Source organism: Cydia strobilella, chromosome 19 (assembly GCF_947568885.1).
Source record: "Cydia strobilella chromosome 19, ilCydStro3.1, whole genome shotgun sequence".
Lineage (NCBI taxonomy): Eukaryota > Metazoa > Arthropoda > Insecta > Lepidoptera > Tortricidae > Cydia > Cydia strobilella.
The window spans coordinates 6359994-6383465 of record NC_086059.1 but is presented as its reverse complement, the minus strand read 5'-3'; the positions used below and the strand labels follow the sequence as shown (position 1 = coordinate 6383465).

Below are 23472 nucleotides of genomic sequence, written 5' to 3'. Positions count from 1 at the left end.
TAAGCAATATCAAAACGTTTTGACATTTGGCTTAGGAGTTTTTTTTAGACCAAAACCCAAAGGACGCAAAGAGTTTAGATCAATTAGATTTTCATATGTGAAATAATATTTTATACCTGAAGTGCTTCATTCAATATTCCGTGCGGTTCTTTTTTTCGTATTCATAAATTATTTGCTGAAGAAATCAAAATGTACCACAAAAATTCGAGATGTAAACAAAAAACGAGGGCGTTATGACACGTTTGAGTCGTTTGACGTTTAGGAATGTCTGACCAAGTTTAAACACATAAAAATGTCTCTGATGCGTTTTCTGTCGTTCGATAACGAATGATGATTGAATCAGAGTATTTTGCTATTTAATTCCATAAAACTGTTGATATTTATGCGAAACCATGTCCGACATCAACATGGAGAAGTTTGCTAAAGCAGACTTTGGCCCGGATCGCTACGTGAAGGAATTAGCAAGATCCTGCGTCGGAGGGGAGGAGCTGCAACAGCAAAAGGAGAAGATTCAAGTTCTCGCCGAAGATACCGCAAGCGCTCTCAAGAAAAATGTTTACGAGAATTACATGCAGTTCATCGAAACGGCGACAGAGATATCTCACCTGGAGGCTGAAATGTACAAGCTGTCGCGCCTACTTAGCGAGCAAAGGTCTGTGCTTACGACGCTCTCTCATGCCTCTGTTTTAGGGCACGATAATACCATTTCCCGGGAGTCTCTGGACACACAAGACTTCGAAGCCGAGAAAGCGGAAGAGCAGAGGAAAAACAAACTCAACACTATCATGGATAAGGTTGAAAGTTGCATGAATTTATTAGACATCCCAGACAGGACTCTGCTTCATGAGGGAGACTTGCTGGAGATCGACGCAGAAGAGAATACCGCTTTACAGAGAATGCATGTTTACTTATTCAATGATTGTCTCATGCTGTCCTCGTGGATATCAAACCGCCGCGGGCCAATGAGGTATAAATTCCAAGCAAGCTATCCTATTAGTACTTTGGCCGTAGTTAACGTGCGCGACCTAGGTACTGTGAAACAAGCATTCAAGGTACTAGCATTCCCCGACACAAGGGTCTTCCAATGTAACAGTTTTGCTATTAAAAAAGACTGGTTGGATAAGTTTGATGTGGCCAAGAAAATGTATATTGAAAATGAGAATTCTAAACTGAAAAAGAAGGATGAAAAGCCTAAGACAGAGTTAGTGGAGTCCCCTAGTCTATCAGTAGAGGAGTTGCAGTCACCACAGATCCCAACTCTACCTGAATGGCTGTCCGATGTCACTGAGGAACTGGATGTACTCATAGTTGAAAGACATTTTCAAAAGACTTATGAATTGATGGTATCTGCTCAGAAATCTTTGAATTCTGATGAATTCAAAACCCACCCTGAGAGAGATGACATCTTGAAGAAGATTGAACAGAAACAGAAGATTCTAATAGATATATTACTAAAGGAACTTGATGTGACTCACAACTGGAGTCCACGGGGAGGGCTCCAGTCTTCCCGGTACCCGGTGCTCATCCTCAACAAGTTTAACATGACGAGTCAGGCTTGTGAATTGTTTCTGGCTATCTGCAGCCACACAGTCAAAGTCCACATCAAAGGAGTCCAGCTAGAGGGTACCATCAATACATATGTTAAGCAAGTTGGGGAGGTTTTCTTCTGCTCATTGAGTGATGCCTTAACGGAGTTTACAACTCTATTTCCTAAGAATAAAATTAGTGCTTTTGTAGTGTGGGCAAGTGTGCAACTCAGAATGCTGCTCAGTCAAATCATTAAACAGGTGTTCACACCACAATGTCCTTTAGACTCAGTTCTGGAGTGTGTTCAGAGTCTTAGAGATCAATGCTTGTTGTTCTGTGAGTTTGGGCTCGACCTGAGATTTCATCTCAACAGTTCCTTAAGATCACCCACAAACAAAGCTCTAAAAGAGTATAAAGAAAAAATTATAGATTCCATGAAATCAAAACTAGCAGAAGATAAGTGGACCCCTGTTAACATGCACACTAAAGCGGGTGTTCAGAAGTTTTTGACACAGATGGAGAATTTGGGCCTTATATTAGCTAAGTATGTTATAAATGAGACATGGGTGGACCTCTCTAGTAGTACCATATGGTTTGCTCAGTCTGTGATAACTATTCAGAAAGTAGGACTGACTCTTGTTACGAAGGACCTGATGGAAACATTGGATGATTGCATCTATGCTATTTTTAATGCCAGGCTAGTGCTTGGTGTAGGAAATGATTCAATATACGCTCAAAAGAATTTCACATTCATTTTGGATACAGTGATGCCGCTGATGCTCCGATGTTACAAGGAGGAGGTCGGATATGAGAATGACAAGTTGTTGGCACTAGCAAAGAAACACGGCGTCAGTGTGGCACTGCCAAAGAAGTCTAATATAACAAAATACACGAGTAACGAATATTTATGAGAATAGTTAAGGACATGGTGAATGGTGTACGAAATTATTTTTGTTACGCTAAAGCTTTAATACTGTAAAATATAGGTAGTAAGCATGCAGGATTTTTGTATGATTATTTAATGAAACTGATCAAAGTATATTATATGCAAGTTAATCAATATGAAATTTTAATAAACAAATGACAAATATTTCATGAAGTTTATTTTTTTATACAGTTCCATATGAACAAGCAATATAATTATGTATAGGTAAATATATCTAAAATACAAAAACAAACAACTTTGGTATACTTAACATAATCTTAATTTAAATAGTAATACATACATGCCATTCTTTAAGATTCACATTTTACAGCAAATGGCACTAAAGGAATAATTTCATTGCATTTAGACTATACCTATAGCTGATACACTTGATATATTGAGTTGTATGCCATACACAATCATTTGCCAGTAGCCCTAATAAATGATGGCTTATGGCAGTTATGGCCACGTGACAAAAGTAGCAAATGCCGAGGGCCCCGCGCACCTACGCATTGTGGCCGTAAAAACCTAAGTTTCACTTAGCTCACTTCGCCCGACAAAATTAAAACATGGCCCCATGATAGAATTTGCTACAAGCCCCGCGCTGGCTTAATCCGGCACTGCCTTAGATTAGTTTAAAATATTTAACATTTAAATAATAACATAATGATAATTAAGGTGTATTGGGGTATTTAGAATAATTTTGAATGACAGGTGAAAAACACATATTATACTTCCACCATATTAGTCAATTTTCGAAATTACCCGGATATATCTTATAGCAAACAAATTACGCCATATAAAAAAAAGCAAATTTATTCCATCTCAATCGAAAGTGGTGGACTATTAGTTATTGTTCACACACCACGTCGATAATATGAGTCCTGCGTTTGGCTGATGATCGATAGTAGAGATGCAACGACTTGAAAAAGGGTGTTGTTGGTTATAACCCTTAAACCATTTGACATTCCTTTCTAGTCATTCGATTTTGAACCGTAATTCTTATTGTAGAGATGCGTTTATGTTTTAAACAAGTATGTTGCCGCTATGGACGCTTAGAGTTAAGTTACTCCACCTCCATAAGTGACTCTATAAAACTGGTACCATTGATCAACTTAGTAGTTAACACCACAAACTCAACATTAGAATCCTCCATCATACTAATAGTCCTAAGCGCTGAGATCTCATGGTACGTGCATCCCCCAATGAAGAATACTAGGACCACTCGAGGACTTTCAAGGGAGGATGAAGTTTCGCTAGACGAGGAGTTGCGACGCGCACTTCGTGGTTGTAGGGTTTGGAGCTCGTCTATTGTAGCGCCTGGGAGGAGACCTAGCATGTCCTGGATTCCTGTTAAATAATTTGACGTATTTTTATTAGTAAATTTTCGGTTCCTCTCTAGCCTCCGACCACGTTAAGTTTGTATCAAGTTGGCAGTGACGATGCATACAGAGTGCCACACTTGGCATAACGAAAAACCACCGAACTATAGGTAGTCCAGTACTGCATCTATCAACTATTCCACGAGTTCAATACATAACTAAGTATAATTACCCAGATTTTTGGTTTTGTTTTAAGTTTTTTATTCAAATAATAGTTACACCTAAACGAAGTTATTACTATAACGGAGCTTTTGGACTATAATTAGGTGGTGGTGGTTTTACGACGGTAGGTACTCGTAGCATTTCGCATAAAACTTAGCACGGTCAGACACTTGGCATTTTGTAGGTACCTACCTGTCTACGAAAAAAATTTTTTTTTTATAAAATGACTGCTACTGACTCCTACTGTTACTCCTATTTAGGTACGACAAATAGGTACCTACTAACTTAGTTTAGAATCAGACGAAATTGGTAAAATCAATAAAATGACATAGGCTAACTACTAAATTAACGATTTAAAACCAAAAACTTTACTCATCCTAAGTAAACAAATATTGAAATCACTGTTTAAGTAAAACACAAAACAAAACAAGGTTCTTCTTCGTAAAACCTGTAAAACGTTTTTTGTTTTAGAATCCTTCTTTTCCTTGCGGTCTTTTGGCCTGTGAAATCTACATAATAAAGGCTCCGTCACATTGACGCGGTAGCGGAAGTAGCGGAACCGCGCATCTGGGTATGCACAGAACGTTATGAGCTATGCCACATTGCCGAAGCGCGGCACCGCGTTCAACCGCCCTCGATACGTCCACTGAATGCGGAACCGACGCGGAGCGGTCGCGGCCACTCGCCTGTCACATTGAGTGCGGATCGGAGGCGGAGCGGCTGTGCGAAGTAAATAACATATTGTTTGCAATGACGGATGTTACGGAGAAACTGATTGAGTGTGTTAGACAATATTCATTTCAGATTTAAGACACAAATATTACAGAACGCCCGCCTACCCGTAGCCGTAGGTAACTTACAACGTGGGTCCGCGATCAAAACGCTTTCAATCCGCCGGCCGCGCTCAATGTGACATCACCGTCTTGCTACCGCGCCGCTCCGGGACGTCAATGTGACGAAGCTTTTATAGGAGCTGTACATACTCGGTACTCGAATTTAAACTAGCGTTAAATTAGGACAATTAGGTCATTCATCATTGTTGTTGGTCGGCCTAAATTGGCCCGTGAATTAGTCAAATGTAACCGTTATCTACTAATCCACGTCATCCATCCGTAACTTTAGCTGTTTGTTATCGCTCGTATATATTTCTGTTCGTTTGTCGATAATATTGTACGAAGTTGATGTATTTAGAGATTAACAATAACTCTTGCTCTTTATTGCTCTGTTAACTAAGTACATTTGAACTTAATATTGTACAATTAGGTAATTATAGAGAAAAAAAAACTGAAATGCCATACTTAAAACACGACTAAGGTATATTCCGGTAATTCCGAATACTTCAGAATGTTGGGTTATACCAAAACTACCCTCAAATCCATCACATTTGTGTCCATTCTCGGAATTACCCGTAGTATTTAGAATTAGTCGAATATAGGTACATTTTATCTAAGCAGGCGCTGTCACCCAAACAGGATCTTCAATTCCGATAAACAGAAAGTTAATGAATGAATTGACTTACCAGTCCATCCCTTGTTCTTGGCAATATGCTCGCTAAGCCTTACGGTCAAAGGTGTATATTTGCTTGACAAGTAGCTCTTATCCTTGCTGTCGAGCTCTGACTCGTCCATAGTCAGATGTAGCGTCTAAACAAACAATTTCAATTCATTTTGATATTTTTTTGATATATAATGTATCTTATTAGTGTAAAAATTAAATAGCCTAAAGATCTCATTTTGATTTGATAATACTAACAGTGTATCTTTTTCGCACCCAATATACAATCGCGGGCGGGTAGCCGCTCATAATTGAACAACTAAGCTACCGAAGCTTGCACGGCGCCTTGGCACAATTAGCGGCTGTTTGACGTACGACGACTAAATTGCAGAGATTGAGCCATAACCTTCCTCACCACTGCGTCAGTGCCTCGCGCCCGACTGAGCCTTAAGTAGTCCACACTTCTCCAAGTTGCAGAGAGTGAGCCACACCTTGAGATCGTATATTTGGACTAGCTCTCTTTTATAGTATTCCAGTACTTTTGGGTACATACCTTCCTCAACACTGCATACTGCCTCGTGCCCGACTGAGCCTTAAGTAGTCCACACTTCTCCAAGTTGCAGAGAGTGAGCCACACCTTGAGATCGTATATTTGGACTAGCTCTCTTTTATAGTATTCCAGTACTTTTGGGTACATACCTTCCTCAACACTGCATACTGCCTCGTGCCCGACTGTGCCTTAAGTAGTCCACACTTCTCCAAGTTGCAGAGAGTGAGCCACACCTTGAGATCGTATACTTGGACTAGCTCTCTTTTATAGTATTCCAGTACTTTTGGGTACATACCTTCCTCAATACTGCATACTGCCTCGCGCCCGACTGTGCCTTCAGTAGTCCACACTTGTCCAGGTTGCAGAGAGTGAGCCACGCCATGAGACCGTATACTTGGACTAGCTCTCTTTTATAGTATTCCAGTACTTTTGGCTTGAGACCGGAGCCGGTCACGCACTGGAGGCAGATCAAGCGAAGGACCTGAATAGAACAAATATAAAGCTTAAAAACCTCAGCTAAACAGTCAATTTATTCCGAAACTATTGGATCGGTTATGTTGAAATTTGGTAGGTACACATATGTATGTAAATATTGTAAGTCGTTGACAGAAAAGGCGGACATGAATCATTGGAGCCATATTTGAGGGGTAAAGGAGAGGACTAAAAAGTTTTTCCAGCTATATCATGTGACATATATTAAATATATGTGACATATGTATCAAATGAAAGGGCTCGCAATGAGAATCTCAAATATATTATTTTTGTGTGTAGGTATGACAATTTTTTGATAGGATTGGTACACACCAAACTCTTGAGTAAAAGAAAAATTAAATAGATACCTTAGTGAGAGGTGCTTTCTGAGCGATGAGATCTTCAATGTAGGGACACGCTTTTTCGTTCTCAATGCAGGTCAGGAAGTCTTCCTCACACCGTATCGTGTCTTGAAACTCGAATGAGTCTGTTGTCTGTAATTAAAATATTAGATAAATAATGACTTCTTAATATTTGAATATTTAGATATACTACCCTTTGAGCCGGTTTTCATTCAAAATGCGGTTACCACAGCGCGAGAGCTATCTCGCTCGCATACCTACCGAAACCTAGCGGAAACCGCGGAAACATACGTAAACGTTCGATAGTTAATCATAAGGAACATATGTTAAGATTGGCCTTCACTACACATTGGCGCTTTTATGGGTACAAATTTATTATGAGAGTGCCATCAAATCGAAATAATTATGTACCTAAAAACAAAAAAATTGTTTTCTTGGTAAACAAGGACATAGGCTGTTGTCACGCTGTTGTGTTCTAAACGTAAACTCTTAATAAAACAAATTTTGTGTGTACTCGTAGTGGTGGTGGAGTTAATTGCTCACCTCCTTGATACACTCAGCGATGGCCGTGTGAGTGAACACTGACTGCTTGGTGGCCAGCATCTGAGGCAGTCGGTTGACGAAATGCTTGATTTCCTGGACTGACTTCTCGTGGTGGCGGTGCCGTTCGTCTAGCTCGTTTTTAATTATGCGAGCTTTCTTCGATATCGCTGCGCCGACCTGTGGTCATTTCAAGCATTATATTAAACTAGGTATTGATCTTGTATAAAAGAACCTTAGAAAAAATTAACATCTCTCAAAACCATTGTACGGGTGCGAAATCTGGTTCGTTCGCAAAGATTTAACGGCGGAACTCGGTGTTTAAAAAATAAATGCTTATGGCAGTTAGTGTCACCCCACACTAGCGTCTTTTGAGCGTCTGCGTCTAGTCAGCGCTATGGAAAATGACGTCGAGTGCAACCCCACTATAGCGTCTTTGATCTAAAGGCATCACAGGATCACAAACGCTCAGTCATGAAGGGTCACTAGGCAAACAGGTTAAATAACGGAAATTAAGTCCTAGAAGGACAGAGATCGGACACAATTCAATGGCTAAGTGGTTCAGCGGTAAGCATCAACGTCTGCTAAGGCCAAAGTGCTTTGTAGGAGGACTGAAATCGAAAAGTAGCCAAGCAGATTTTTGTATCATAAATTACACGGATTCCTCACACTTACTTATGGACATCATCTATGTCAGGTTGACATAGATGATGTCCGGCAAACGAAAAATGGTCGCTCTAAAACTTGGCGCCGTTCCGTGGAACAAGAGTTGGGTGTGTTGTATTTATACGCTGGTAAGGTTTACAATTCACCAACCGCAATAAAGTTACAGTCCCGTAGCTCAGCAAACAGTTCCTCCCCCGAATTGAGAATGATGCGTTTTTTCTCTCCCGCCTTAATTTCGGTGGTGCTTGCCTCTTCAGAACTCATGAACTTGTGCGCGGGGAATGTCGCCGTTGAGCCTTTGATGCCAAATAGCTCGTCTATAAACAAAAGAACGTTGAATTGGGATTTATGCCCGAATTTGACCAGAGATTAATAAATAGGGTTCACACAAAACGAGCTATTTCGTTAAGAAATACTGCGTGAAAAAGATCGGCGAGCGCCCGAGGCATGGCGGCCGTGCGTACGTTTGCCTAATAATTAAGTTTAAGTTATTGTTATTGTTAGCCGTGTAGAGGTACACGGGCGGTCCGCATCATATCAGCCATGCCTAGATTGTACATGGTTACCTATAAGCCCCTCGTATGTAAGCTGCGTGGTCATGACGCTAGTGAAGTCCACAGCGCGGTCGAGCAACAGCAGCTGATCTATACAAGATGTAGAGGCTCCCTTTGAAGCGCCTTGCTCTTCCTTGTTTAGCCGACATAGCAGGTCCCATACCTGGAGACATGTTTTGTTTCATTTGCAGTGTTTTTCTTAAACAGTGGAAAAAATAGAAGAAAATCTTTATTTAATTAGTAAAAGTATAGCAGCAAGAGTATGGGATATTCAAATTATAATTTAGTATTTAGGATAGATTTAATCTGTTTTCTTTAAATCATGTGTTCGAGAAATATATGTACTTGTTTAGCAGCGACTCCTTTTCCAAACACGCGCGGTATGATGCCGTACAGATGTTGTATCGTGCGTAACGCGAGTGCAGATTGGTACGCGCAGGTTGGATCACCTTCTAAATAGTTTTCCCTGTAGGAAAAAACACAACACGATGAATCTAAAGTTATTATTACCCACAACCCGCTAACAATGGTTCTTCAGCTGTCAGAATGACAAATCGGAATAAGAAAGTGTGTTTCGGAAGAGAGAAACTATAACTATTAAATTAAAAAAAAAAAACGTTTTCTATCAAACATAGCTAAGAACCACCGCAAGGAAACTCGCTTTCACGTAAAAAAAATCGCATCGAGTTCGGTCCATCCATTGGAGAGCTACGATGCCACAGACAGACAGACAGACAGACGTTGACGTCAAACATATAAGACCCCTCTTTTTGCTGACAGACAGATAACTCTTTTTGCATAGGGGGTTAAAATTAAAAACCAGCTTGCAAGCCTTAACTTTTGGGTTTGGTTATTCCCATTTAATAGTTCTGGCCTACCGGCAGTAACTACCGAGAAAATAAAGACCCAGAACTAACAATTCAGTTTGGTGGTATGCTCCTGGTGGTAAAAAAAATACCAAGCGGTAACAAATTGGTGGAAAGAGCTGGGGATAACCTAGGGGTTATCCAGAGGTAAGCCTTTGGTCCATAGAATAAAAGCAGGAGAGCCAAAGGCCTTACAATTTAGCCAGTCTAGCCTGCAAAATGGAAGTGGAAATGCAAATTTTTTCTTAAAATACTCATAATAGTAATTTCAGTCATTTGACACACAATAGCCAATAAATTAACCTGAAATCATTCTGCAGCTCCAAAGACATGACATCACTGTCGAACGGGAAGATGTCACACTTAAACTCCTGTATGGTGAGGCTGGCCAGGACTCCTCGGTTCGCAAGGTGCTTCTCGCAAAGCTCACTCCTCCGCGGCACGAAGAACAGGTGGAACTCTACTGGGTAGGTTTGCTTGGATCTGTATTTGTTGAGACATTAAGTTTGGAGATAAAGATTTTGTCTTCTAAAGAAACATGTTAGAAATAAAAATAATACATTTGTTTGTGAGGTTGCAGATTTTATTAACAATGATTATAGCTATTATTGTAATTATTATTATTTTTTCTCTTTATTTTGGCACAAACAGTCATTACAGAAAAGTGACATTGAAAAATATTACATATAATATTGACAATACAGTGCCGAAATAATGTAATTTTTGTTCCATACACATTCCGCCAGCAAGTGGTATGAATATTTAACAGCATTTATTATAAGAAACAGAGTTTTTGTTTTCATTCACTCAAATTTTTACACTGTTTACAAAACTTGATTTATTAATAAAAATGCATTGTTGTGTTTACTTTATATAGATTGTAACCAATGGAAAAGAAAACAATGATTTACAATTTAAGTTTTTTTTTTGTAAAAATGAAGTACTAGTCGGACCAACCAAACTCTACATAGTGTTTGCAATGACAAAGTGTAATCATGCCATCATTAATGTCAACAATCTATGAAAATATAGTGTGTGTAATGCCACTACCTCACTTTGATCCATTTAAATTGGTGCAAAGTCAGCTTAGATGGACTCTAAGTTGCTAAGTTTTAAAATATAGTCTAGAATATCAAGACTTCAGATTAGGGATCACCTTCATAATATCTCTTGATAGTACACTTACTTACCTGAGGGAATTAATATAATCAGCAACCAAGTCCATCAATGCAAGCTTAGCTCTAGCGATGAAAACTATGTGTTTCACAGAAATAGTGGGCAGGCTTCCCGGCTTCAACAAAAACATATCAGCTACTTCATGTTCCTTGAGCAAGGAATACTGTGCTACGAGACCTACAGGACCCGCTAGCCACTCATCCCAAATAGTTATCTGAAAATGGAAAATATTTTAAAAATCCAATATAAAAACAAAAATATATTCCTTGCCTTGCTTATCACTTACTTTTGGACCCTCACACATCTGAAGAAGGTTTAATAAATCCTTTCTCATGGTCTCTTGGACTAAAGCCACGTTTAGTCTGCCCCCCGATAGATGGGAACTCATTTTAGTATCCTTCATGTTGCTTATAAAAACAAGGAAGTATTGTAACGATTTTATTAAACCACTTCAACCCTCAACTCTTTTAACTGTCTTGCTAACTATTGCAGTAAGTGTTTACTTTCATATATTATATTCTATCATGTTAATTAGACACGACACGATAAGTTACATTATTAAATTGTAAATTAAGTTATTTTTTTTTGTTTGTTTCGATCTCAATTTCGATGATACATGAAATGTCATAGCGGCTGTCAGTTATGGGCTGTCATGTGTCATGTCAGTTATGTCAATGTCCCAAAAATCAAGAACTAAACGCTTTATGTCATAGACCTAGCATTACATAGATGCGGCCTACCGCGTGCGCCCGTAAGGGATAGACATAGATGACGTCATAAACGTGGGGATACCATATTGGTAAAAATTACCCCAATATTTGATATCACGTTGGGGCGATTACCATGGAGGCAAAGTTTGACGGTTATTCTCCCAAATTACGTAGGTTGTTTGTGGTAATATGTCAGCTACTCAGACGAGTCTGAGGTCAGCCGTTTTTAATCTTCTTCTTAATTCAGCTGCATAACAATCATGTTAGGGATACCAGATGAAAATATCATAATTTTATGGGTAATTTTGACCTCGAAGTTTTTTCGTATTTCTAATTCCAAAAAATAAAATAAACAAATGTTGTGAAGATTAAATGTGGTGTACATTAATTGGTGTGAATAATGTGATTGTGATTTCATAAAATTAAAACTCATAATACATTTTATTTTACGTTTTATTTACTAAACATGTTTAGTTTTGTACCACCTACGCGAATTATAGGAGGTATTTCATTGTTCATACGCCTAAAAAGAACGGCCCATTGACATTTTATTCAACAATTTTAATACCGTCAAACTTTGCCTCCAGGGTAATCGCCCCAACGTGATATCAAATATTGGGGTAATTTTTACCAATATGGTATCCCCACGTTTATGACGTCATCTATGTCTATCCCTTACGGGCGCACGCGGTAGGCCGCATCTATGTAATGCTAGGTCTATGGCTGTGTTAGTCAATATTGAAAGCAAAAAAACAAGTTTGGTATTTTTCATATTTGTACTTTTTTTAGCATAGGTAAATCAATTACTTAACGGGACGGTAATAGGTAATGATGCAGAAATATCAAAACGCAACACTTTTTTAAAAACCTAGTTCGGACTACGTTAGTATAGCTGGTCAAGCAAATCTTGTCAGTAGAAAAAGGCGTGAAATTCGAATTTTCTATGGGATGATATCCCTTCGCGCCTAAATTTTTTGAATTTGCCGCCTTTTCCTACTGACAAGATTTGATTGACCAAGTATAATTTAGTCGAGTGGCGAGTATTTCTGTTACTAAAATCGGTCAACTGACCAAAAATCGTTCGCACTGCAGACTGCAGAATTTAGTCGAGTAGCGAGTATATAGTTGATCAAGCAAATCTTGGCAGTAGAAAAAGACGGCAAATTTAAAAAATGTAGGCGCGAAGGGATATTGTCCCATAGAAAATTTGAATTTCGCGCCTTTTTCTACTAAAGATTTGTTTGACCAACTATATTTTAGTTACTAAACGTGTCCGAACACCAAAAATTTAGTCGAGTAGTAAGAGTGGTGGGGCATCCACTCGACTAATTCACTGACTAATCTACTCGACTAAATTTTTGGTGTTCAGGCACGTAATACTCGCCACTCGACTAGATTACTAACGTAGTCCGATCTAGGATAAAGCGATCTGAAGATGCAACAATTTCACTGCAATTTATAGTTTGTCAAAGGACTGTCTCATTTCAAACATAGACAGAGAGAATCATACTTTCTTTGTCTTACACTAGTACTAGCACCCAAAAGAAAAGGATGAGTAGTTTTTTGTTTTTTTTTACAATTTGGTTTGACCAACTCTATCGTTGCGATCTGTCATCCGTTAAGATTGGACCATAGATAGACATAGTATTGAACCCGACCATGAAAAATGCCCGGTCGGCATAGATCTAATATATTTTCCCGGTCGGCAACAAAGACTAAGCATAGCACTATTTTCTCTTTCCTCATATAGGAATCGCAATAAGACTATTTTAAATGAGGGCTAACGCGTATGAATTCGCCGCTAGGGGCGCTAGTGTAGATGGTGGTCTTTTCCATAGTTCGAAATGTCAAATTTCACTTGTCACTTCAATGACTGACAGCTGTTCTTTAGTCTTTTGGACCACCATCAACAGAGGCGCCAACTGGTGAGCAAAAAAACGATAGCCCTCATTGAAATTGAAATTGAAATCATTTATTGCATATCACATAGCAGGTACAGGTGTTCTTAAATATAAGCTGTTCATGTGACGCCCTGTTAGGGCACGGCAACATAGTTCCACATAGGGAAACATACTTATTTTATCTTTCTCTGTCAAAGAGCGTCAGGCTCTTAGATTGGACCAATCGGAAATGTATCGGTGACATCTGTAGAGCCCCTAAGTGTCATTCGCCTTGTCAATGTCAGTTTAAGTCGGTTATGTTTGAAATTCGTGAAATGCACGTAGTGTGTTAATTTATCCGAGTAGTTTATTTCACAAACAATCAAAGTGCTCCATCAAATGCTGGTTTTTCCACCTTATAGATACATTTAGGTTGTTTAGGTAGGTCTAGTGTAGCTAATATTTAAGTTAAAGCTCCTATTAGTGTCTCGAAGAGTAAGTAATCTCTATCCTATTTATATTTTTGCCAAGTACCTATACCTTATATAAGTTTTATTTATCACTTTTCTGAGCGAGAAGTAAGTACTTACTTATCCATTATAAATATCCCTAGTACATTTATTCCAGTGCAGATAACCAAACATGTGTAAATGTTTGTACTCCGTCTCCGTCCAGTCCATACTGTGATTATTTGGTTCATGTGTACCTACAACTTCTTCCTAATGACGAATTTGCTTGGTAAAAACTAGTAGGCGTTCATATACATATTAACTACAGACGGTTTTATGGTATTAGTTACCCTAATTGAAATCCCAATTACGAAACCTCAGTTTATATTAACGACAATTTCGGTACATTAATTACAATAAAGCAAGTAAGTATGACTTTGCTGAAACTTGTCAGTTTTACACGTTTTACGACTTTACTCGCTTAACGCGTATCAGCTGAACGCCATAGCTGGCTAGCCTGTTTAATGTTTATGTATAAAGGGGAGGTAGGTATCTACAAGGATGATACTACGGTTAGGCAGTCAAGCCCTTATCACTTGCGTGGAACCACCGGCTGCGCGCGGCGCGGCATCGATTTTTCTACAAAACAAGCCATTTGTAACGACCCGCGGCCTGAAAAACACGTCACCGGAAGCATCAGTGGCTCCCGACAGTGTTTGGAAAACGTAAACATAGAGAGAAATGTGAATATCTGGGTAAAAATATGCAATACTACTCATGGGCTGAAAATGAAAATGGCGAACCAAAATAAAGGTAAGTTAGTCAAGTTCTCAATACATTTTCTTTTTTTATCTAATATTTAACTACCTACTGCTTAATTAAATACGATCTTTCCTGCCTAGAACATAAAGTAAAGATTCTATAGTTATTTCAAAATGTTTTATAATTAAAGTATTTGTTTAAAAGTTAACTTCGCGTTGACATTGTCACGATAACGCACCCTGCGTGGGCGAAAATCGGCCATGTGATGTTTCAGTCGTGTTTTTATGGCATTGAGCGATAACAAACGCCTGATGGAAACTTAATTGTATGTAATGGGGTTTATACCTTGATTCGTTTACGGTAGATTAAAGTTTTCCGTTCAACGGCCTGTTAAAAAGTAATTTGATGAAATCTAACCCATTACGCGCGCGTAAAATTAATTACAAACGTTTAAATAAAACGTTTACTTCATACTTTTTAATTTGCGGGTTTTAGGTATATCGACGGAAATACTGATTGTATAAAGTGATTACAGAAACCTGTAGGTAACTAAGTACCTATAGCATTACATGTAGCTACGTCTTCATGTAGGTACAGTAAGATATATCTGTAGGTAGGTAGTGAAGCCTCCACGATATCTTATCGATTGTGAATACAATTTGTTTGCTAATGTTGCGCCTGGCAGCGGCGACACAACAAGTGTTCGATTTATGTAAATTTGGAAAACGCATGTTGGATAAGTAGGTACCGTGTATAGGTAACCTGTTAAGAGCCCCCGGCAAGATCCGGCCGAATTTCACCTTCCTATACAAACGGAGTTTCCTTCTCATTTTAAAACTCCGTGTTGGATTGTAATTAAACTTTGCACATACAATAACATGAGGTATATCTATGCCTGTAGTTTATGTAGCTAGACATAAACTACAGGCATATACCTTATCCTATTCTTTTCTAGTCGTTTTAAAATGAGAGCGTAACTACCTTTGTATGGAGAACCGAGCTTGCCGGGGACTCTTTATCTGCACGATATTGAGTTGCTGATATTATCTATATGTAGGTAGGTACTAACCTATATTTTGAATATTGAAGAGCCATAGCTTAGGTAAAGTAAATTCACTATCGTCAAACATACGTTTTAAATAGCTATTTACAGTACATATGGTGCTACTTTCTCGCACTAGTGCGTAAAAGAGCACTTTTCGTGCATATGTCGAAAGTTTAAAGGGCCATATGTACTGTAAAACGTTGTATGATACACGTGCGAATAGGTAATTCGCAACTCGTGTCGATTTAAAACACTCCCTGCGGTCGTGTTTTAATTTATCGCCACTCGTTTCGAATTTCCTCTTTTCCGCACTTGTATCGTAAATAACTATTATGCAACAAGTGTGGAAATCATCTTTATCTTTATCATCACTCTTTATTGTGCGAGTAAATAAAAAAACATATCATGGCAAATAAGTTTAATTATTAAAAGGTGTGTTTTAAATCGACACGAGTTGCGAATTACCTATTCGCACGTGTATCGTACAACGTTTTACAGTACATATGGCCCTTTAAACTTTCGACATATGCACGAAAAGTGCTCTTTTACGCACTAATGCGAGAAAGTAGCACCATATGTACTGTAAAAAAAATTGAAAACAAAAAGCACTAGTGCGGAAAAGTAGTACTTTCCGCATGATATGGCTCCGTAGGAAACGCACTTTTCGAGCACATGCATTGTAAAAACGTTTAAGAAATTTTCATATTATTATAGACAATATAGAGTAGAGTAGAGTTATGAGATCAAGCTAAGTTGGCAGCTATCAGCAGCGCAAGTGTTATTTTAAACGTCAAACTTCTATGAAATTATGACCTTAAAATAACACTTGCACCGTCTGGGGCTATTAAAATCGCTGCCAACTTAGCTTGGTCTAACTCTACCAATTAGGGTACAAAATATTTTTTATAAAATTTTATAGAATTATTTCATTTAAGTAATGTAAATATTTCGCATAAAACCTACATGCCTGCTTTGTCTAAATCAATAATTGTCGCACCTAAACGATGATAGGAGGTACCTAATACAGGGATAAATCGCTTTTGTTGTATTCAATTTATTCTGTAACTGTGTTTCTCGTGTTTCTTTTTCTAAGTCCTATAAATCATGTACATATATATACATACATACATAATAGGTACATAATTTTTGTATGCTCCTATAGCATCTCTCTAGCACAACTCTTATCGAGTTGAGTAAATACATAGTATGTAGGTAAGTAGGTACATAATGATATATTAATGATTAATGGTAAACCTTTACTCGATGTCTTGACGCAGCGTACTAAGTAGGCGAACAACACGCGAACGCCAAGCGAAGCGATGCGGCGCGGAGTGAATCAATCCTTTGATACCTATATAAGTGTCCTAATACGTGGGCGATCTCGTTGCGAACGCGAACGCCGTGGTCCCGCATCGCCGCGCCACGACGCTTCGCTTCGCGTTCGCGAGTTGTTCGCTTACGTAAGACGCAGCGTTAGAAACTTTTGCCATTTATAACACTTTACGCAGTAGACGTTGACACTAGAATGTGATTGGAATGCTTGAAGCACATGAAAAAATATATAGTGAATAATACGTGTAACCTAGTAACAAGTAAAATGTTCGAAAAACTATAATTTAAATATGATTTTTTAAAATATAATCTTACTAGGGACGTACCTTTATTTAGTCGCGCCAAAAAAAAACTATATTTTTTGCGTCAACATCAATTCTTTTTATAAAGGAAAGGCTCGACCGGGTGAAGGCCGGAAAGTAAGAATGTAAACAACTAAAAGGCCTGCGCAAACCGGCGGAACGCAGCGCAGATCACTTTAAATTTATGAATGTATTTTCTTCCCTATTTCAAATACATTTAGGTATAAATTTGAATGCTCTGAGACCGACCTCGGACCATCACGGAGGATTGTTACTCCGCGGCATCGAGGAGCACACGTGTTAAAGGATACCGCGGCGTTAGGCGCCGGCATGCCGCGGCATCCCCTGGTATGCGCCGACGCCTCCCAAATGCGCCGGGGTAGCGGGGCTGCGGGAGGGGAAGGCTTGGCGCAACTCGACGGACGGCGGGGGAGAACTCGTGCACACTAACACTAAGTCATTAATCCCTTTTATTAGAGTACGCGCGCCGGTGCGCGCGTGCGCTCGCGGTATCGCGGGATTCGCGGGGGATTTTACCTCGTCGGTGTGCGCTGCGCGAAGTAAATCCTGCTCGGTGATCTGCGCTGCGCTCCTCCGGTTTGCGCAGGCCTTAAGAACTCGCTAACGGGTATGGGTAACAGAGGGCCTACCGCAAACCACGTTCGACGTGTTGCATCCCTGTCACACTTACGTACGAATTTACAAGTGCGACAGCAGTGTCACCGGGCCCGAATAACTAATCAATGGCCTCGCACTTAAACCACAGATTAATAAATAGTTACCTTAAACTATCGTGAGACATATTTCAAAATATTTATCAGTACGGTTTTTACTCACTATTATTTTTAGTCGCTTTTGGCGACATGTTTCGGATTCTTTGGGAATCCATCCTCAGGCACGAGTGTCCGCGGCGGTTGTACGTTGTGCACTCACCAAACACACAAACATGTCGCCAAAAGCGACTAAAAATAATAGTGAGTAAAAACCGTACTGATAAATATTTTAATCAATGGCCTCCTATTTCATCAAAATCATAACCGTTTGATTGGATTTGACGTAGTCGGGTAAAAAGATATAACATATGACATTAGTATTAAGCCCCTTGTCTAGTCTAGAAGAACCGTATACAGGCTGTTAACACTTAAATTATCATTGACCCTGTCCGGTATTTCATCTAGCACAAGCAGTTGTTCTGTTTGACTCTAGCTAGAAGCTTGGAATGGGGTGCCAATGAATAGGATTGGATCAAATGAAAGTAATAAAAATCTGTAATTAATGTGAAAATCGGAGTTATCCAAAACGCTTTATACAAAATGGACGTTTTTCAACGTCTTCGTGTGACGTTATGACCCACTTATATGACGTTCTCCTTAACGACCTTAATAAAGGAAAGACCAAACGTAAAAAGGTAAGTATGTCCCGTTGAAGAGGAGTTCTCTTTTTGTCTTCATTTGCAATTTCTCTTCATAGAATGGTACAATTCGAATGCATCAGTTGTACTTCTGTGTAGGTATGTGTATAATGCATAGACATAGTATAATTATACAAGTAGTTATAGACGCGCCACCGAGCGACCGGGGGTAAGAGAAAGAATATTCATATAAAATGTATACTACGTAATTTATCCGGTTTGAATGTCCAATGTCTTTTCTCTTTCCCACATGATGCCATAACCCGACTGTGAAAAAATGCCTGGTCGGTAATAAATACAAAGCATGGCACTATTATCTCTTTCCTCTTATAGGAATCGCAATAAGGCTATCTTTCTCTATCAAAGAGTGTCAGGCCCTTGGTATATCGACATTAGAACTGATTTTAGTTAAAAATCGTACCAATCTGTAAGTAGGTATACCTACTTATAACCTTTGTTGATCAGTTGATCATATCAAAGGCCTACCGCGAAAAACGAAAATCGAAATTTCCTTATCCGCCTCTCTATCGCTCGGATATGCAAGAGCGATCGAATAAGTTAGACCTAAATTAAAATTGTATTTTAGACTTTTTAAAATATAAAAAAAAGTAAGTCCTTTTTCATGTCCGTCTTTTATTCATGACTCACCTGAGTCACGTGTAAACCCGTAAGACGATGTGATTAATTGTTACGTTATGCCTGTCTTGTAGGGTAGCTCGCGAGGAAAAATTGCGTATTCCAAGCCCCAGTCACTGGCATCAATCTTGTAGGTACGTGGACTTAGATAGATGGGTTCAGAGGAACGTATGAGCAACTTTAATCTTACTGAGCAGTGACTATTTAAACGGAACGATGAGCATTAGGCGAAGGATCGGGTGCTTAACGTATGTTAGCGTAAGTTGCGCATGTTGAAATTACGAGTATGATGGGATTAAGTTAAGGGTGTTTTCATAAGATAGGACACAGACAGTGTTTTTAAGTGACATTAGAAACGTTCTGACACACTACAAACGTGGGCGCAATAACCTTAAAACGTCCTCCTTTTGTGCCCCTTTGATAATGGAAAAATCTTTCCCTAGCTCCTTTAAATTTAGTCATACTATTACCAAATAATGAGCTCTGTAAAATATTTACTTTTGCCCCTATTTTTGTAGAAAAATTAGCACTTTAAATAAAGCTTAATGGTCAAAACTGGTCAAAACACGGGAGGTTGGGAGGGTTGTCCGACATTGACATTATTAGGTACGAATATTATAGTTCGTTTTTTTAGCACTATACTTAATCTTGACGTGTCTTTTTATTCAAAAATATTGAAAAACGCTTTTAAAAAATTAGTTTATATTACTTATGAAAGCAAAAGAAGTATATGATTTATAATTTTAACATATTTGCTGTGACTTATTTTTCAAAAGTGATTTTTGATTTCTAATGCTAAAAAAACGATGTGCAACCCCAATAGAAACAGAAGATTGTTCATGTTTTCTTTAGCCAGTTGTAAGTACATTATACAAATAATTATCAATTGGCTTGGACCATCAATCAGTCACATTAAAATCTCGCCTCTAGCAATCTCGTAACATTTAAAATATTGCTCGTTCCGCCTTAAAAAAATAATTAGGTACTTATCTAATTTCCGTCGCGCGTCGCTCGCTTTCACAACATTCGCAAAAAAAAAAACTGAAATATTAGCAGATGTTTTCGCGGCGATAAGATCGCAAGTGCTCTGAGGGCCTAGGTAGCTACCGCGAACCACGTTCGACGTGTTGCCTCCCTGTCACGCTTACGGACGAATTTACAAGTGCGAAAGAGAGGCAACTCGTCGAACGTGGTTCGCGGTAGGCCTACAGTTGTCATTAGAATTTGTAAGAACTATAGTCTTGTAAGTCGAAATTGGATAAACTCGACTCGTTTAACCGACAATGAGTCTTTTTTCGAACCTTTCCTCTTATTATAGTGTTTATCTTATTATAGTGTAACTGAAAAGGACTGAGATGAAGATGAAGAAAGAGTTTTATGGGTTCTCAATTATATAACAAAAATAGTCGCTTTATAACAAGGCTTTGCGTATTTAAACCACATTGTATTTGAGCGTGTTAACGCGTGAACACACTGAAGGGCTCGATCCATTCAGATGTTTATAGTCTGTTACAACAAGAAATGAAACTTTGATAGAACCTGAAAGGCGATAAATACAAAGACTCGAGCAGGTAGAGTACCAGCAGGTATCACATACCTAGTGTTTGTTGCCATTTAAACTGACGAATCTCGAGGTCATGATTTCACTGGCTAACAACATTTCCTTATCCCGGCGGGAGCACCGAAATTTAGGATAATATCAGGATGCCTAAAATGTAAAGCAAATTCCTGAGTTCCTGAATCCTGACGTATGGTAGGGTAAGCCAGAGACCTATTCATCTCTGAATCCGGTAGATAACGGTCTACAGGATGAAAATTAATGCTGCAGCCGGAAAAATCTAATTTGTACTTTTAATTAGCTTTATATATGTGACGTTTTCAACCAAAAGGTACCACATTGTCGCTTGTTGATAAGGTTTATTTCTAATTGAAGCTATATGGAAATAGCGCCTTACTGACAAGCGACTATAAGTAGTTAAAGTACCCTTTTGGTTGAAAATGGCACATATGTGCAAATGCAGTAATTACATAGGTTAATAACGTAGGTTGTTGTGTAGAGGTTTAAAACTGGTTTCAATAGGTAATATCTATAGGAAGTATGACAATAAATGTAAAAAGTGTACCAGGCTGCCCCCCTCTCCCCTACTTAACTTAAAATTGCATAGGTTAACCGCACTCGCAAATTACCAAGATAAAGGCTCGGCCTAGTTTAATCTCTGATGGATATTCGTTTTTTCTGTATGTATTCTATAAGTATTTGTAAATAAACCATTTTGTGTTTTGTAGGTACAACAGTCTTGAAACTTTTTACTTGTTCCAGTCTTCCAGTATCCATTAGGGAGTGTCTAATTGTTTACACGCTTTCCGGACTTCGCTCGGTCGGGGCGTAAATTACTTTCTCTCAAAAGCTTTCAAACTTGACGTTGATGCAAAACAAATATTGGATTTTTTAAGCAAAACTCCCTTCCTGCGGTGTCGTTACTGTTTTCCTTGGAGAATTTTATGAGACACTTTTGCCATTACGAGTATTCATGTTTTGTTCGCAATATTAAGCCATATTTTGTATAAGTAGTTATTTTACGATAATACAAGGTTAAAAGTTGTTGGACAGTCGTGCTATTTAATGCGTAACTATTTATTTTTTAATGTTAATGTTCTTTTAAGCTTGAAATATTTACGATTTAACATTGTTTAGAATCATAATTTTCTTAGTTTAACTATTATACTTATCCCATTTTTTATTTATTTGTCATATAATTGAAAAACTGAACTGTATATTATTTAACCTTTTATGTATCTTTAATAATTTGCTATTGTTAGATATATGATTAGTAAAAAAGTATATAAGAATAAACTTTTTTCATGAGATACAGCCTGGTGACAGACAGACGGACAGACATACGGACAGACATACGGACAGACAGACTGACAGTGGAGTCTTAGTAATAGGGTCCCGTTTTTGGGTACGGAACCCTAAAAACACCAGTGACAGACAGACACACAACACCAAGATCCCCCTAGGTGCAATGTTCTGTCAGCACGTGCAAAGTACCTTATTCTGATAGTAATAGCAGGTTATGCATTTGATCAGAATTTGTTATGGATATGATCTGCCAGTGTCAAAAGTGACATTTCTGGTCGAAGAAAAGTTAAAGTACACTATAAAAATAAATAATAAAATAAATATTATAGGACATTCTTACACAGATTGACTAAGTCCCACGGTAAGCCCCAAGGAGGCTTGTGTTATGGGTACTCAGACAACGATATATATAATATATAAATACTTAAATACATAGAAAACACCCATGACTCAGAAACAAATATCTCTGTTCTCATCACACAAATAAATGCCCTTACCGGGATTAAAAACCCAGGACCATCGGCTTCACAGGCAGGGTCACTACCAACTAGGCCAGACCGGTCGTCAACTATGTGTAGTTGAACCACATTTTATGCTCTCTTTACGACCTCTGGAAACGAGTAACTATTGTGTGCTGTTTCTTTTGCGATTCTATTCATATATTCGGCATGATATGTATTCATTCCGAATATATAAATAGAATCGCAAAAGAAATAACACACATTAGTTACTCTTTTCCAGAGGTCGTTACGGATATTAAACTTGTATTTTCAGAGCTTTTAGCTGTTTCGTAGTTAATTAGGACTACGCGGGCGTTAAACCTTTTTTCACTCATATTAATTAACTCTAATTAAGCAGCTTGTTCTAAAAATATAGCATCTACTTTTACCAAATGCTTTATACCGACCGACTGCTTGTTTTAAAATATTTATTATTCCTAGGTAGTAAATATATAATTATTTAATTTGCTTTGAATGTTATTTTTCCCCTCACTAGCTCGGAAAGTTGTCATTTATACTTCAATACAAGCGGGGAAAAACGCGTTTTATCCACTAGTGGGGAAAGTAATTTGACCTTGGATGGAGCGTGTTTAAGTAGCTTGCCAGATAACAAAACGTAAAACGCTCATGATAATGGTTCGTTCGATATTAATTATCATTAAATAAATGGTTTGAGAATCTAATAAAAATACCAAATTTAGCTTTATTTAATGATTTTAAGTCATAAACCTTAAAATTCCATAAGAAACGTTTGTTTTTTTATAATACACAACTTCCAGAGTTTTCTGTTATAATATCGTAAAGAAATGAGTGATTCCAGTGATGAAGATGATCTAACGCCTGTGGATGTTGCACTTTCCTCGCTATAGTGAGGTGAAAAGTTTTGTGTTACACACGGGCGCAAATG

General features: G+C 38.3%; 3 protein-coding genes across 4 annotated transcripts in view; 2 read left to right on the top strand and 1 right to left on the bottom strand.

Moving 5' to 3' along the window:
* The first annotated feature begins 277 nt into the window (after positions 1-277).
* LOC134750072 (exocyst complex component 8) lies at positions 278-2618 on the top strand. The gene has a single exon (XM_063685159.1). The coding sequence runs from the start codon at positions 393-395 to the stop codon at positions 2436-2438; it is 2046 nt and encodes a 681-aa protein (XP_063541229.1). The 5' UTR covers positions 278-392; the 3' UTR covers positions 2439-2618.
* On the bottom strand, positions 2377-11262 carry LOC134750074 (vacuolar protein sorting-associated protein 33A). The gene is made up of 11 exons (XM_063685160.1): positions 10962-11262; positions 10690-10889; positions 9803-9982; positions 8979-9099; positions 8646-8796; positions 8230-8396; positions 7417-7593; positions 6880-7005; positions 6336-6521; positions 5516-5639; positions 2377-3802 (listed from the first exon to the last, which is right to left on the bottom strand). Exons 1-11 carry the CDS (start codon positions 11076-11078, stop codon positions 3519-3521), a joined length of 1833 nt encoding a protein of 610 aa, XP_063541230.1. The 5' UTR covers positions 11079-11262; the 3' UTR covers positions 2377-3518.
* Positions 11263-14163: 2901 nt separating this feature from the next.
* LOC134750233 (small G protein signaling modulator 2-like) overlaps positions 14164-23472 on the top strand; it is an 88400-nt gene continuing 79091 nt past the window's right edge. The window contains exon 1 of one of the 2 annotated variants that reach the window (XM_063685379.1): positions 14164-14527. In XM_063685379.1, coding sequence (XP_063541449.1) covers positions 14239-14527 — 289 coding nt within the window. In that variant the 5' untranslated portion in view covers positions 14164-14238. The remainder of the gene's footprint in view (positions 14528-23472) is intronic. The other variant, XM_063685380.1, reaches the window with a different exon arrangement.